The following is a 15,769-nucleotide window of genomic DNA, read 5'->3' on the forward strand; positions in this document are numbered from 1 at the left end:
CGTCATCGAACGGTCTTTGACCGTTCGGTGTTCTTGCCAAATTCATTTGAAAAGGAATTCTTTCATTTGAAAAAGAATTCTAGTTGAGGACGAACGCCCTCTTGTATTAGAGCTAAGTTTGAGCGATCGGCCAAACATAGATATCCTGAGTGTTGTGTGAGAAATTGAGAAGCTTATAAATATACATTTGGACTCTTAGTCAATTGGAATTCTAATTTCACTATCGTTTAATTCCCTACTACTTTCCTTTATTATGAACTCAAATCAGCGAAGGGTCTCGACCCAAAGCGTACGTCTTAAGTGGCGCTCGGTCTTATACCGAACGCTCGTTCTTTCCCTTAATTACCAAACAGGTAGAAATAGCGTTCGTCCAACACTTCAATAGCGTTCGTCCGAAAGTTCAGTAGCTTTCGTCAAAAACTTCAATAAATATATATTACCGCGCTCGGTCATTGACTGACGGTTGGTCTCTTTAATTAAATTGTGCTCGGCATAATTATCTAAACCATTTGTGGTGTCTCTATCCATTTGGATTCGACCTAGAGTTATTGTACTTAAATTATTCTAAATATTATTCGAATTGTTCTAGAATCAGTTCATTTAACTGATTGAAGTGGTCACAATGTTCGTCATCGGAAAGGTGTTCGTTTTCTTATGGTCAGTAACAAGGAATTCTCTATATCGTGTTAACGTTCGTCCTCATTCTTAAGAGGGCTGAACGCTCGCCCTTTTAGGGAACTAGAACGGAAGATGGAAATGATATTAAGATGAAATATTAAAATGGGTGAACGGTAAAAGTGATGAAATTATGGTTATGGATTTTGAACGAGCGTTCCAGGGAGGAACGACTCTTGTATGAAAGTTGTAATGGTAAAGTATGAATGTGGACAAAGCTTAGCTGGCGATTCATCCTGATGTTCCGTGAGTGCTCGTCCTCACGTAGAGGTGAGTATGTCATGTGTGGAAACGACAGGAGGTCCTAGTCCTTAGGGGTACTTTGGATGGAAGGGACTAACCTCGGGTGGCAGCTGATGATAAATGCCAGTTACTACACCACCTGGGTGCACGAACGTCGTAGCTACACAGAATTCATACAGTCCGGACAATCAGTCTAGTATCAGGAATTGATTGAGTGAATGAATTGATTGAAGCATATGTTATGACTTATTTGATTTGTTTGATATGTTATGAAATGTATGTTTTACTTGAATTAAATTCAATAAGCTTACCCTTCGTTTTCCATTGTGTTGTCTGTATCTGTACGTCCGTCGTGTCCTTGCAATGATCATCCGTGTGGATGTGAGCAGAGGGAGATGCATCTCTGGAGGAAACGCTTGAAGAAGGAATTCTGGCTGAAGAGAATTTAGTGGAGATTGAAGTGAAGGCCGAACCGTAGAACGTTCGGTTATATGTTAGTTTATCTAAGTTAGCGGGCTGTTTTAGAGCGAACGCCCTTTTGTTTATGATAAATTTTGGAACGTTCGGTGTTTTTCTCAATTTTGTAAACCGTTCGTTCTTATTGCTTAGTGAACGCTCGTAAAATTGTAGGTAACTATGTAAGGTCGTTCGGTCAAGAGCGTACGTTATTTTCCTTACTGTAAGACTTATTTGATATATTAATATATGTGAATATTCTATTATATGGTTGATGACTGTATATTTTTGGGATGTTACATTAACTTATATCTTATAATCTTATAAATAATCTTATAATATTATTATTTTATAATCTTATAATATTATAATTTTATAATCTTATAATATTATAATTTTATATTTTAATATTATAATTTTACAGGGTTTACAATTTTAGAGTTTTATAACTTTATAACCTTATAATTAATTTTATAATATCAATACATAAAGTTTTACGGTTTTATAACTTATAATTGTATAATATTATACATCTTTAACTTCGTTCACAATCTTTCTTAATTTCTTTTATAAAACCTCACTCACAATCTTTCATGATTTATTTGATCGAGTTGAAACTTTGACAACTGTAAGAACCTAGAAAATAGAGTATTATAATAGATAGGTGTATTAAAATAATGAGACGAGCTTTTTACTTTAAAAATAATCTTATAATATAAATAGAACTTTTTAAAGTTCGGTTCATTATCTTAAACACTTCATATCTCTAAAACCTCCATTCTCTACTCGTTCTATGCCTTCTCTCTAGCTTTCCTTCTTGCTGAGTTGTTGGATTGACGATCAGGAGGTGCCCAGACGTCCACAGCGTAGAGGGCTCATAACTGACCGATCAATTTCTCGATTCTAACGGGTAAGCTGTTCATCCCTTTTTCTCCGTTGTTTCTGAACCTAAACCATGCAATCTCTGCTAGTTGCATGTGTCTTGTGCGTTTTCTTGTCCATTCTCTGTCCAATTCTAGCTCTAAGAGCTGTTCTTGATCACCAATTGGTGATTTGTAGGGTTCTGTTGAGTTTCCTTGCGGTGTAAGGTACTGTTGAGGTGAGTCTGTAAGCTGAGCTGTAAATCTCTGAGGTAAGGGGAGTTAAATATTGTTTTTAAAGTATTGCATAAGAATATATGCTGAGTTATGTGTTATTCTGCTGTTTGAAGCAGAAGTTGTATTTTTGGAGTGGATTGAATTGGATGTATGTGAATGTCTAAATGTAAAACTGGGAATTGATGTTTGTGAATTGATTTGGATAAGATATATTGTTGTAATTGAGTTATTAGAGATGAGAAATCTGTTATAACATTGATTAGATAGAAAGCTAGGTGAATCGGTAGTGGTTTAGGTCATTTTAGAGGAAGTGAGGTAGTGGATTTGAGAGTTAGAGGTAAGGGGATCATTTGTTTTGTTTAGGCAGTATAGGTAAGTCAATTGTGACTTGTGTGAGTCTTTTAAATGGTCAAAAACCTGTGCAAAGTGGTAGAATTAAGTTTGGGTCTTTAAGTTGAGGAATTGAAGTTGGTTCATAATCACTTTAGATTGGTGGTAGGCATGTTTAGAATTACTTAAACAAGTTTAATTAAGTATATAATACAATCTAGGAGTGTTAGAAGTTGGGAGAAATGGTTAGAATTGGTATGTTGTGGTTGAGTTGCATAAATCTGCAGAATTTTGTTCTACAGATTATGCATACTCGTTGTGCGAATAGTTTCGCATAGCGAGTCGCTATGATGAGTTGCTCTTTGTCAAGGGCATTCGCACAATGAGTTGATGCGCTGTGCGAATGACTTGAGAGGTTGCTCTTTGTCTAGACATTCGCACACGAGTTTGGCCGCTGTGCGAATGGTTGGAGAAGGTTGCTCGCTGTCCAGTGGTTCGCATGGCGAATCAGGGCGCTGTGTGCCTGGTTGGGGTCTAGGGTTATTTCTGATTTTATTCGAATAGCGAAAAAAAGAAGCATAGCGAGTGGTTTGGGAAAGTTGGTCTCTGTTTGGGTTCTCGCATAGCGACCTGGGCCGCTATGAGAGAGGTTGAGGTCTGGTACCTCTGCGAGTTAACTCGCATAGCGAGACAAGTCGCTATGCGAGGGACTCCTGGTTTCGCCTTGCGAATTGGGTGTGTAGAGCGAAAGGTTTGAAACCGTTTACTCTTTTATTACTTTGTATTGAGTTCGATTAAATTACTTGGGGTGTGTAGTGTGAATTATGTTTGAAGGTGGATGTTTGTATATAATTGAGAAGTATTGTGAGTTCAATTACAAATGAAAGTATGTGATTCAAAGGGGTGAATGTAAGTTTCATTGTAGAATCTCTTGGTGAGATTCGAGGTTGTTTAGAGTGAATGCAGGAGCTCAGTCTTGGGGGTTATCCTGAAACTCCAATGGTCAATCATTCTCAAGTAGAGAGGATTGAACCATGTCGTGAGGAGTAGCAGGAGGTCTTAGTCTTGGGGACTCCTAGTATGCCTCAAGGCCCAGAACAGACTAACCTCGTGAGTGTGGTAAGGTGAAACCCATTGGCAACGACTTTGCAAAGTAGTAGAGGCCACCACGAGTGCATAACCCGCCATAGCTCGGCAATCATTCTAAGTCTGGACGAGTCAAGTCTAGAATATAACATGTTAGGATGTGTGATCTAGTATACTTTGTTTGAGTGAACTTTGTATGTTATATGCTATTATAATTGTATGATTTTTGTATATCTAGCTCACCCTTCTGCTTGTGTTTGTATTTTGTTCGTGTGGTGTTTTCTTTTGCAATGATCATCCATTTGGATGTGAGAAGAGGTAGACAAGGTACCTCTGAAGCATGCCTTGGAGGGTGATGACGCTGCTGTTAAGTTTAGTTAGGATCCTTTAGTTGTTTTGTATAGTTTTGAAATATTCTATTGTATATAAAGTTTTAAATTTTATAGTCATTTTGGATGATTGTAAGATTAACTCTTTATCTGCAAGTCTTTAACGGTTCTGTCATATTATAATATTGACTACTATTTATATAGTTTATACTATATATTTTGGAATGTTACAAGAACTTATTCCAAACATTTAAGATATATATATATTAGTCTCTTGCAATTCCGATAATTTTATATTTCTCTTTTATGAAGAATATTTTTACTTGATTCGCACTTATTTATGATTTTGGTTTGTTCTTATAATAAAAGAATATATATTATGTATATGTGTGCGTGTGTGCATGTAGGTGTGTGGGTTAGAGAAGGTTGAACCCACTCTTCTAGCGTCTGATTCTTATCTCTCGCTTTTTTATGGTAGCTTATTTACAACATTCTTGTAGTAATTGAAAATATATTATTATATGAGAATTGTATATATTTAAGTTATTGTTTTTACCTTTGTTAGTTGTTATTTCTCTTTGTTTTTAGTTATTTCTTCTATAGATGAGTATGTAAGTGGTGATTGTGCTAACCAGTAAATATTGGACTGAAGTTTAGTTTCTTTTGAAAAAAAAAGTATATTTATATGATATAATATAGTTTAATAATCTTGTATTATTTTGAAGAAAATTATTAACATGTATTTTGAAAAGGCATTAAATTTTGTAGCAAGAGTATAACTACTCTATGTTTGTATATTCTTTAATCTATATGGCGAGATTATTTAATACTTAACTTGTAATTGTAATGATCCAAGAGGACAGAAATATTTTATTTTCTTACACCATTACATATCATATCTAAAAGAAGTTATAATTATATATAAAATTATTTGACATTAAAGGATAAATTATGAAATTAGTGGCGAAGAAACTGAAATATATGGGGGTAATACATGTGTAAAATGAAGCATTGATTACAGTACAATATTTTAGTTTAGGTTTTGTGTAAAAGGGTTGTTAAATGAATCTAAAATCTAAGTTTATTATGCTTGGTTTATAGGGAGGAAAAAATAGGCAGGCCAGGTATGGTGGCTCCAGCATCGACGATAAAATTGTTGCCAGATACGTATTCAGAAGAATCATGAATTAAATAACGAGCTAAGGATGTTAATGCTGGATCAGAAGTACCATAACTTCTCAAGGGTACTGTTTTCATCGCCACTGTTTTCAACCAATCTTTTTCCATTAATCTTTCAGTGATTTCGGATCTGAAAAGTCCAGGTGATATGGAATTCACTCTGATTTTGTGTGCTCCCAATTCCAATGCCATCGCCTGCCAAACAACATATTACACAGTTACAAAATAAATAACTTAATCTGCCTCTCTTTAATCATTGTGAAGTCATCTTTCAGAAAACTAGACCAGAAAGCCAGAAAGTCATAAGCCATAAGCCATAAGCCAAAAGTCAAGACAGATTAAATAATGGTAATCCTTCTGTCAGGCAATTAAATAATGGCTATACAAGTTTCAATATCAACGATTTTCTGGTGACTTTGTACTATTACACAATGGAATTACGAATACAAAATCCATACATTTTTTTACATGCAGTCCTACTACTATGAAGACTTCAAGACCAATTTAATATAATAACAATACAATTTTCTGTAGAAATATACAAAAAAGAAAAAGAAAAAGAAAAAGAGAATCTAGTTAATTTGTAAAAGATATTTCAGGTTACTTTTGTAGAGAAATTTGTTCACATAAATCTTGATCCTAAACTAACAAACAAATAAGAAAGCAGAGTGTTCTCTAATATTTTATGTCAATTTTATCTTTCAAGTTTTTAAACTAATAAAGTGATGAAATAAGCAAACGTGTTTCTTTTAGCATGGAGCAATTAAAACCACAAGTAATTCTGACTTTTAATTAAACAAATATCTGAACAGTAGAAGTCAACGACAATTGTTTTCAAAATTCCTGTGTTGAAATGGAATATTCCCATTCAACAGAGCAACGATAACCACAAAGTGAGATGTAAAGAAATTCAATGTGGAAAGGAAGAGATTCAAAGTGGAAAAGAGAAATTCAAAGATGATTGTCTAGCTTTAGTTGGTTTCTTTAATTAAGAAAAATAAAACGCCAAGTGGTTATGGTTTACCTTTGTCAGCATATTGACTCCTGCTTTAGAAGATGAATATGCAGCTCCACCAGGCACTTGACCACGATTCAAACCAGCAATTGAAGCAATGTTGATGATTGATCCTTTCCTCTGAGCGTCACGCATGCGTTTACATACGCTTTTTGAAACCAACCACGTCCCGGTTAGGTTCGTTCTGAATGAATGGTTCCATTCCTCCTCAGACAATTCCAATGGTGACTTCACAGTTCCTTCACGCCACAGAACCATGAAACACCACAACTTTCCACAATCAGTGAGTTACCAAGAAAGTGTATGATAGACCACATCTCAATTGTGCAAATCACTTGCTTCTCAAAGTGAAAATTTGTATGAAGTAAAGAGAGCCATTATAAGGTCGTGCTATCTTTGAGCACCAAAAACGTATATTTTCTCCTTGGTTAAACCAGCGAGTAAATAATACCAACTTTTGGGTAAAAGAAAACTATCCTTTAAAACCACAAAAACAACGTAATCAGAAATGGAATGCAATTATTCAACAATGGCATCAATTTCTCCAAATCACCGTGCACTTTAACCAAATCTTCACTTGTCAATGTCCTAATAGTGACATTTCAAGTGTCGAAAACAATATACAGTTGATTTTCCCTTTCGCACACACTTCATTCCTTTATCAGATTCAAAAACAAATAATCAACCATTTTCAGTGAAACTAAATTACAACTTATCCACCAATTTTTAAATATCACCTTTGAACTTAAAACATGCAATTATCATATCAGCAAATCACAGATACTCAGAAAATAATTAACTAACAAATTAATCTTAAAATATTTGCTGTTTACAAATAAACATATATAAGAAATAAATGATTCATAAACTTGCGACAAAATATAAATTTGTTCTCAACCCAAAACCTAATAGACAGTAAATTTATATATATTTCTTTTATAAATTATTCATTTTATTTATTTTTATCTGGTCTTCAAGTCACTCTCCTCTTAAACGATATTTCCATACCTCTTCACTGACAAGAAGTTCTTAATAAATAAATTACATAAATAGATAATCAAAATCCCTAAACTCCTTCAAATCCATTTTAATAAAATATTTAACACTTAGGAAACTACCTGTGCAGTTCTATTAGATTAAGAACCAAAAAAATCATAGTGGCTAATTAACATTCGGAAAAGTCTAATAATAAGGACAATCTCAAGAAAGGTGGAAAGCAATAGTTGGAAATGACGTGGATTTCTCGAATCTCAATTCAACCGATTCTGCGTTTTATTATTCCTACTATTATTATTATTATTATTATTATTATTATTATTATTATTATTATTATTATTATTATTATTATTATTATTATTATTATTATTAGTAGTAGTTGCATATCATTCTAATATCATATTAGATTTTCTGTAAAAAAAAAATTATCTCTGTTCAAGTTGATATATAAATTCAGGAAATCGGTACCATAAAAAAAGTCGAAAGCAACTACGTCCATTTCTCTAATTTCAATTCAACCATTTCTGCATTATTATTTACTTATTCTGATATCATATTAAAGATTTTCAGTAAATTTTTCTGATCTCCATTCCAGTTGATATTTAAATTCAGAAAAACAGTTACCTCTGACACCAGCGTTATTGATCAGCGCATCGAGGTGGCCGAAGGCGTCCCACGCCTTCTGCACATGTCTATCGATCACAGTGCCATCCGCGGCAACGTCAAGTTCCACGGCGACGGCGCGGAGGCTCCGGTCACCTTCTGCGAGCTCCGCCGGCGACAGCATCCTGTTGATTTCGTCGCAGAGGGACTGGAGGCGGTCGACTCGACGAGCGGCCAGGACAACGCGACAGCCGGCGCGGCCAAGGTCGAGACAGAAGTCACGGCCGAGGCCGGAGGAAGCGCCGGTGACCATAACGACCTTTCCGGTAAGGGTGGTCCAGGGTTCAAGGGAGCGTTGGGGAGACATTGGAAGAGTGAGTTTGTTGAGCATTGAGATTAAGAGAAGAAGGGGTTTTATAGAGAAAAGGTAACGAAGAATGACAAAGTTGGGTTGGTGACAACAAACATGAAGAAGCATTAACCTAAGTTGAAAGGAAGAAGATGTAGAGAAGGTGCATTAATTAGTATTCCTGGAAAATGACTTTGGTCCTGCACATAGCTACTAAGAAATCTCCTATTATGAAAATCTCATTTTCTTCCATACATTAAGTATTTCTTTAGGTTAGGAAAAGGTCTTTTCTTTGGCTTTTGAGATTTGTGTTTGTTTAAAGCTGGGATGAAAACAATATATATATAGAAAAGGACATATAAAGTTAATAGAGTGGAGAGTCAAAAACATTATTAAAAAACATTATTAAAAAACATTATTGATGTTGTATGATAAAGGAAGATATTATAAATTAAGATATTTAAAATGTTATAAAAGTATTATTTATAGTAAACAAGAAGTGAAAGAAGAAGAATAACTGGTTATGAATTAATATTTTGATTCATAAGATATAATGACCAGTTATTGTAATTAATGTATTTAAAAAAGGCATAATACCCAATTTTGTCCCCACTTTGGTTCGGAAATCTCAAGTTAGTCCCTTTCTAGAAATGTGAGTAGAATGGATCCTTACTTGTAATCATTTGAGTCTAATGAGTCCCTTCCGTTAAATAGAAGGAAACGGAGTTAGTGGGCTGATGATGTGGCAGTTGTCTTTGGTGAGGTGTCAAGACGCAAGCTTACGTGGTGTTAGGGTTCCCCATTTTCAAATTGGGTTTTATTACAAATTGGGGATAAAAGGATTTGGGGGTCATTCGTTCGAGATTAGGGCACGTCCGTGTGCGAGAAAGAAGACAGAGGCACGCTGTTATTTGTGGAACTCGTACGAAGTTTTAGACAGAGCATTTGTGAGTGGACGACCATTGGTGGGGTAAATAACGAAAAACGAAAAGCGACTTTCGAAGGTGCGTTTATGGTAGGTTTTGTTCTGTGTTTCATTGCTTTCAGTGTGGTCCCCCCAGAAGTTTTGAATTTTTTTATGGTTTGTCTGTGTTGTGTGCCCCATTTACAGTGCATTTGCTTTGTTTCTGTTGCGACGTTGTCGTTGTGGTCCCCCTTCATAGTGTGTGGTACTGTGTTGTGGCATTTGCTTTATTTAATGTCATAAATGTGGTTTTGTTTTGTTTGAGTTGTTTATGGTCTGTACAGTAGTATGTTTATGCTTTGTTTTTTGCTTAGATATCATTTGGGTTAAGGGTTAAGCATAGATTAACTAACTGTGACCAATTTTATATTAGATAATATGGCCAACTCACACATTGAAGTCGTGTTTCACCATGGGGGGAAATTTGAGAATAATGGGACATTTGGATATCACTATGGTGAAACCACAACTATAAAAATAGACCCTGATCGATGGAGTTATTTTGAAATATTAAGCATTCTAAAGGAGATGGGTTATAGGAATGTAAAGGACTTATGCTATTCATTGGGTCGTGGTCCTGTATTAGAAGATTGTTTGGAACCTTTATTAGATGACAAGGGTGCTTGTCATCTGATCAATATTGCTATGTTGAATGGTGAAGCTCACCTCTATGTTATACATAGGGTGTGTGAACCTGAGTATCTTCTGCAGTTGGAATGCATATCTGAACCCCAAATTGATAGACCTAGTGATGAAGGAGAAGTTGAGAGAGAGAGTGCTGATTTGCAAGTTGATAGACCTAGTGTTGAAGGAGAAGTTGAGAGAGAGAGTGCTGAAAAGGAAGTTCAGATAGAGATTGGTGTAGCAGATGTTGAGGCAGTGGGTGAAGCAGAGGTTCAGACAATAGCACCTGAGGTAGAACCTGAATCAGAAGTTCATCCAGAAATGATAGAAGTTGAGGTTGATGTACTGGCTGATATAGAGGGTATGGTAGAGGATGTTGGTGTGGAGGATGCAGTGGAGGATGTTGGTGTGGAGGATGTTGGTGTGAATGTAGACGTCCAGTCTGATGTGGAGGGGCAGGCAGAAGTAGAGGGTGAGGTAGAGAGTGAGGTAGAGGGTGAGGTAGAGGGTGAGGTAGAGGGTAATGGAGTAGAAACTGATGAGTATGATGTTAGCAGTTGGAATGGGTCCGAAGAGGATGTATTGATTGACCATGGAGATGTAGTGGGATTTGATATATTTGAAGGTACTAATGAAGTTGAATTTGGTGGACCTAGGGGTTTATCTGACAGTGATTGGGAATCCGACAGTTTGAAGAGTGTTGTGGAAAGTGATAACACAGATGATGACAGGGATGACCATGGGGATTTTGGTGTTTTTACAATGCCCAAAACTATGGAACAATATAAATGGGAAGTGGGCACGTACTTCAGTGACAAAAAAGATTTTACAGAAGCTATAAGATCCTATGGAGTAGAGAATGGTAGAAAATTAAAAGTTTATAAAAATGACAAAAGAAGAGTGCGTGTCAGATGTTGTGGGGCAAAAGGGAAATGTCCTTGGAATGCATATTGTGCATATAAGGCTGCTGAAAATACATGGCAGCTAAGGAAAATAGTAGACAACCACACTTGCAGTAGAGAATTTAACATCCGTCTAATGACTTCAAAATGGTTGAGTGGGAGGTTAGAGAAGACTATGAAAGAGAATCCAAATATTAATCTGTATAACCTCCATAACAAAGTTTCTAAGAAGTGGAACATTGGTGTTTCACGGTCCACAACCTGTAGGGCAAAAGCAATGGCATCCAAACATATAGAAGGTGATTTTAAAGAACAATATAGAAGAGTGTATGACTATGCCAATGAGTTGCTTCGGTCAAATCCTGGTTCAACTGTGAAAGTTCATGTTCAACCTAATGTGGACACTCCAATTTTCAAGAGACTATATGTGTGTTTGAAGGCCTGTAAGGACAACTTCGTGTCATGTAGGAAGATTATAGGTTTGGATGGTTGTTTCTTAAAAGGAAAATTTGGAGGTGAGTTGTTAACTGCAGTAGCAAGAGATGGGAATGACCAAATGTGTCCTTTGGCATATGCTGTTGTGGAAGTGGAGAATAAGGACACTTGGAGTTGGTTTCTACATTTTCTCATTGATGATCTTGGTGGTGTGGACATTTCTTCAACCATCACATTTATGTCAGATCAACAAAAAGTTAGTAACTTATTACCATTGCCATATTTTTTAATGTTTTAAACCTTAATGTGTTTTATTTTAACTTGTATAGCTTCATGTGAATAGGGACTTTTACCAGCCTTACAAGAACTTCTCCCTGGTGTGGAGCAAAGGTTTTGTGTGAGGCACATCTATGCTAATTTCAGGAAGAGGTTTCCTGGCCAGATTCTAAAACGTCTACTATGGAAGGCAGCAGCATCAACACACCCTCAAACATGGGAAGCAGTGATGAGAGAAATTAAAGGGGTGAATCCAGACGCCTTTAAATACTTATTAGCCATCCCACCAAGGTATGCCAATCCACATGCCTTTAAATGTCATTGGTCCTATTAATTGTTGTTTGTTTTCATATCTGATATTTTGCAATTGTTATTTGTGGAAGTAGATTTTGGTCACGGTCAAGGTTTACAAGTAATGCTGTTTGTGACACCTTAGTGAATAATATGTCTGAAGCATTTAATAGTGTAATTTTACATGCAAGAGGTAAGCCCATCATCACAATGATGGAAGACATTCGTCTGTACCTCATGAAGAGATGGGCAACAAATAGAAACAAAATAAGTACATATGAAGGTAGTATTTGTCCAAAGATTAAGAAAAGATTTGACAAGGAACTGCTGTTGACTAAATACTGGTTACCTAGGTATGTTGACATGACCACATTACCATTTCACTTCTTTATGTATGCAATTTTTTTACTACAAACACTGATTTCTCTTTTAAAAATTTGCAGTTGGTCTGGAGAGAAAATTTTTGAGGTCAGACACATTTCAATGATGAGTGACAAGTATGTCGTTGACATAGATAAACTGGAATGCAGTTGCAGAAAGTGGAGTTTAACAGCTATCCCATGTTGTCATGCACTAGCTGCCATGACATTTATCAACATCAATGGAGAAGACTACGTGCCACATTGGTTTACAAAGTCAACCTACCAAGAAACATACATTCCAATCATCTACCCTGTCAATGGTCCTCAGCTATGGGAACAAACTTCTCAGCCTGATGTTTTGCCTCCAACTAAAAGAGTGTTGCCTGGTAGACCAAAGAAGAAGAGAAGGCTAGAGGCTTGGGAGCTAAAGAAGGATGACACACAACTGAAGCAAAATGGAACTCGTAAGAGATGTTCCATATGTAGACAGGTTGGTCATAAAAGAAATAGTTGTCCGCAAGCTCCTCCAGCACCCCAAACTCAATATCAATCAAGTGAGCAACCTGCAACCCAACCTGAACAAAGTCAGCCAACTACTGGACCAAGTCAACTTACTCAATGCGTTTTGGAACATACTCAGCCATCTACAACACAAGTTTAAAACTGATTTAGGACTGACAGTATGTTTAGCTTAAGTGATGGCTATTTTGTAATGACAAACATATATTTTGTAATCACAGACATGTTTTTTGTAATCACATACATCTGCTTGGTAAACTGTCAGACGTGGATTTGAATTCCATTTTGTAATTTCATTATGATGTAATTATGAATGTGAACGCTCGCCCACCACTTTGTAATTCCACTTTGTTTAATATCTACCATTGTTCGTACCAAATCTACCAAATTGGGCGCTCGCCCACCACAAGAGGACGCTCGTCCAGCACGAGAGGACGCTCGTCCAGAGAAGACTCTCAGCTGACGGTCGCCCACTCGCTCAGAACGCTTGCCAGGATAAGTGGACGCTCGTCCAAGAGTAGAAGCACGAGCGGACGCTCGTCCCAGCCACGTAGAAATGGACGCCCGTCCAGCCAGGTAGAAGAGAACGCTCGTCCTGTCATAGGACGCTCGTCCTTCAGAAGTGGACGCTCAGAAGTGGATCCAGCAAGGAGAACAGGACGCTCGTCCGGAATTGGAACTGCAAAATTGGAACTGTCATTATCCATCAACCACTTTCAATCTTTTTCTTTTTGGAACTGCAAAATTGTATACAGATTTTTCTTTTTGGATTACAGAAGCCACTTCCTCATTTTATTGCCAGTTACACACCACTTCCTCATTTTATGTTGTACATATCAAACTAAATGTAATTTCAAACCATATTCAGAAGCTTGAATTCAAATTTGACCTTCATTTGATAACATCATATTACAATTTGTCCAAAGTGCTCTTCACATAAACTATCTAACAGAACACATCATGGACTTTTAAACAAAAAACATACAACAATGATATTAATCAATCCCAGAAAACATATCATTGTTATTAACATCTTCTCCCTTTTTTGACATTCCCTAACACATTTCTCCAGACTATTAATCTTCCTCCTTTGCCTGGCAATAGTACTAACAGTATCATCTACGCAATCTTCACTAAGCCATTTAAAGAAATTGCATCCTTGAAGTTCTTCATTTCTTGTCCGCTTGTAGTTAGGGCAGCCCCAGAATTGTTTCCCCTCGTTCTTAATTGTTTTTGCCACTCTCAACACAGCAGCCTCCCCACAGTGGCATATTTGGCTTCCAACCAATCCTCTGGATGAACCACCACGACAGCTCCCCCATGAGCAAGACGAACAACCGTGATTCGAAGACATTGCCAACCCCAAACAGCGAACCCAAAAGAGCAAACCCCAAACAGAGACAACCACTGACAACGAAGAAGAACTCGCCAACCGCGAACCACCACTGCTCCGTCTTCCCGCGATCACTGCCTGCCTCTGTCTTCTTTCTCGCACACGGACATGCCCTAATCTCGAACAAATGCACTGACAATGGGGCACACAACACAGACAAACCACAAAATAAATCAAAACTTCTGGGGGGACCACACTGAAAGCAACGAAACACAGAACAAAACCTACCATAAACGCACCTTCGAAAGTCGCTTTTTGGTTTTCGTTATTTACCCCACCACTGCTCCGTCTTCCCGCGATCACTGCATCCTCTGTCTTCTTTCTCGCACACGGACGTGCCCTAATCTCGAACAAATCACCCCCAAATCTTTTTATCCCCAATTTTTAATAAAACCCAATTTGAAAATGGGGAACCCTAACACCACGTAAGCTTGCGTCTTGACACCTCACCAAAGACAACTGCCACATCATCAGCCCACTAACTCCGTTTCCTTCTATTTAACGGAAGGGACTCATTAGACTCAAATAATTACAAGTAAGGATCCATTCTACTCACATTTCTAGAAAGGGACTAACTTGAGATTTCCGAACCAAAGTGGGGACAAAATTGGGTATTATGCCTTTAAAAAATTATCAAAATCTTGTTTAGTTTAGATTAGGAGAATAGGAATAGGATCTATGATGAGTAAATAGTTGATTGATTTGATATAATAAAACTGGCTTATTAGTTTTAGAGAGTTATTAAAATGTTGATTAATATAACGAACAAAAGTTGAAATGGACGTTATGATTAGATCGATGATTTAATTGATGTGATATAAGAAAAAAATCATACAAATTTTATAGTTTGATAGTTTTATAGTTTCATAGATTTTTTTACTTTCATAATTTCATAATTTCATAATTTTATAATTTTATAATTTTATAATTTTATAATTTTATAATTTTATAATTTTATAATTTTATAATTTTATAATTTTATAATTTTATAATTTTATAATTTTATAATTTTATAATTTTATAATTTTATAATTTTATAATTTTATAATTTTATAATTTTATAATTTTATAATTTTATAATTTTATAATTTTATAATTTTATAATTTTATAATTTTATAATTTTATAATTTTATAATTTTATAATTTTATAATTTTATAATTTTATAATTTTATAATTTTATAATTTTATAATTTTATAATTTTATAATTTTATAATTTTATAATTTTATAATTTTATAATTTTATAATTTTATAATTTTATAATTTTATAATTTTATAATTTTATAATTTTATAATTTTATAATTTTATAATTTTATAATTTTATAATTTTATAATTTTATAATTTTATAATTTTATAATTTTATAATTTTATAATTTTATAATTTTATAATTTTATAATTTTATAATTTTATAATTTTATAATTTTATAATTTTATAATTTTATAATTTTATAATTTTATAATTTTATAATTTTATAATTTTATAATTTTATAATTTTATAATTTTATAATTTTATAATTTTATAATTTTATAATTTTATAATTTTATAATTTTATAATTTTATAATTTTATAATTTTATAATTTTATAATTTATAATTTTATAATTTTATAATTTTATAATTTTATAATTTTATAATTTTAT

General features: G+C 34.9%; 3 protein-coding genes across 3 annotated transcripts; 2 read left to right on the top strand and 1 right to left on the bottom strand.

Moving 5' to 3' along the window:
- Positions 1–5,109: 5,109 nt before the first annotated feature.
- Positions 5,110–8,700, bottom strand: LOC124841817 (uncharacterized). The gene is made up of 3 exons (XM_088095967.1): positions 8,031–8,700; positions 6,420–6,649; positions 5,110–5,590 (listed from the first exon to the last, which is right to left on the bottom strand). The coding sequence occupies exons 1-3, from the start codon at positions 8,485–8,487 to the stop codon at positions 5,312–5,314; spliced, it is 966 nt and encodes a 321-aa protein (XP_087952093.1). The 5' UTR covers positions 8,488–8,700; the 3' UTR covers positions 5,110–5,311.
- Positions 8,701–9,700: 1,000 nt separating this feature from the next.
- Positions 9,701–10,934, top strand: LOC148194030 (uncharacterized). Its single transcript, XM_088096383.1, has 2 exons — positions 9,701–10,423; positions 10,875–10,934. The coding sequence occupies exons 1-2, from the start codon at positions 9,701–9,703 to the stop codon at positions 10,932–10,934; spliced, it is 783 nt and encodes a 260-aa protein (XP_087952509.1).
- A 1,129-nt stretch (positions 10,935–12,063) lies between these two features.
- Positions 12,064–12,873, top strand: LOC148194031 (uncharacterized). Its single transcript, XM_088097094.1, has 2 exons — positions 12,064–12,203; positions 12,294–12,873. The coding sequence occupies exons 1-2, from the start codon at positions 12,064–12,066 to the stop codon at positions 12,871–12,873; spliced, it is 720 nt and encodes a 239-aa protein (XP_087953220.1).
- The last annotated feature ends 2,896 nt before the right edge of the window (positions 12,874–15,769 follow it).

The sequence above is a fragment of the Vigna umbellata genome, chromosome 8 (genome assembly GCF_029865625.1).
Source record: "Vigna umbellata cultivar VRB3 chromosome 8, Vumbellata_1.0, whole genome shotgun sequence".
Lineage (NCBI taxonomy): Eukaryota > Viridiplantae > Streptophyta > Magnoliopsida > Fabales > Fabaceae > Vigna > Vigna umbellata.

Coding starts and splice junctions, on each gene's coding strand:
- LOC124841817 (XM_088095967.1), bottom strand. CDS start 8,487: ATGCTTCTTCATGTTTGTTGTCACCAACCCAACTTTGTCATTCTTCGT. Junction 6,650..8,030: donor CAATAACGCTGGTGTCAGAG/GTAACTGTTTTT, acceptor TGTGGCGTGAAG/GAACTGTGAAGTCACCATTG. Junction 5,591..6,419: donor GAGTCAATATGCTGACAAAG/GTAAACCATAAC, acceptor GTTGTTTGGCAG/GCGATGGCATTGGAATTGGG.
- LOC148194031 (XM_088097094.1), top strand. CDS start 12,064: ATGGAAGACATTCGTCTGTACCTCATGAAGAGATGGGCAACAAATAGA. Junction 12,204..12,293: donor ACTAAATACTGGTTACCTAG/GTATGTTGACAT, acceptor AAAAATTTGCAG/TTGGTCTGGAGAGAAAATTT.
- LOC148194030 (XM_088096383.1), top strand. CDS start 9,701: ATGGCCAACTCACACATTGAAGTCGTGTTTCACCATGGGGGGAAATTT. Junction 10,424..10,874: donor AGGCAGAAGTAGAGGGTGAG/GTAGAGAGTGAG, acceptor GTGGGGCAAAAG/GGAAATGTCCTTGGAATGCA.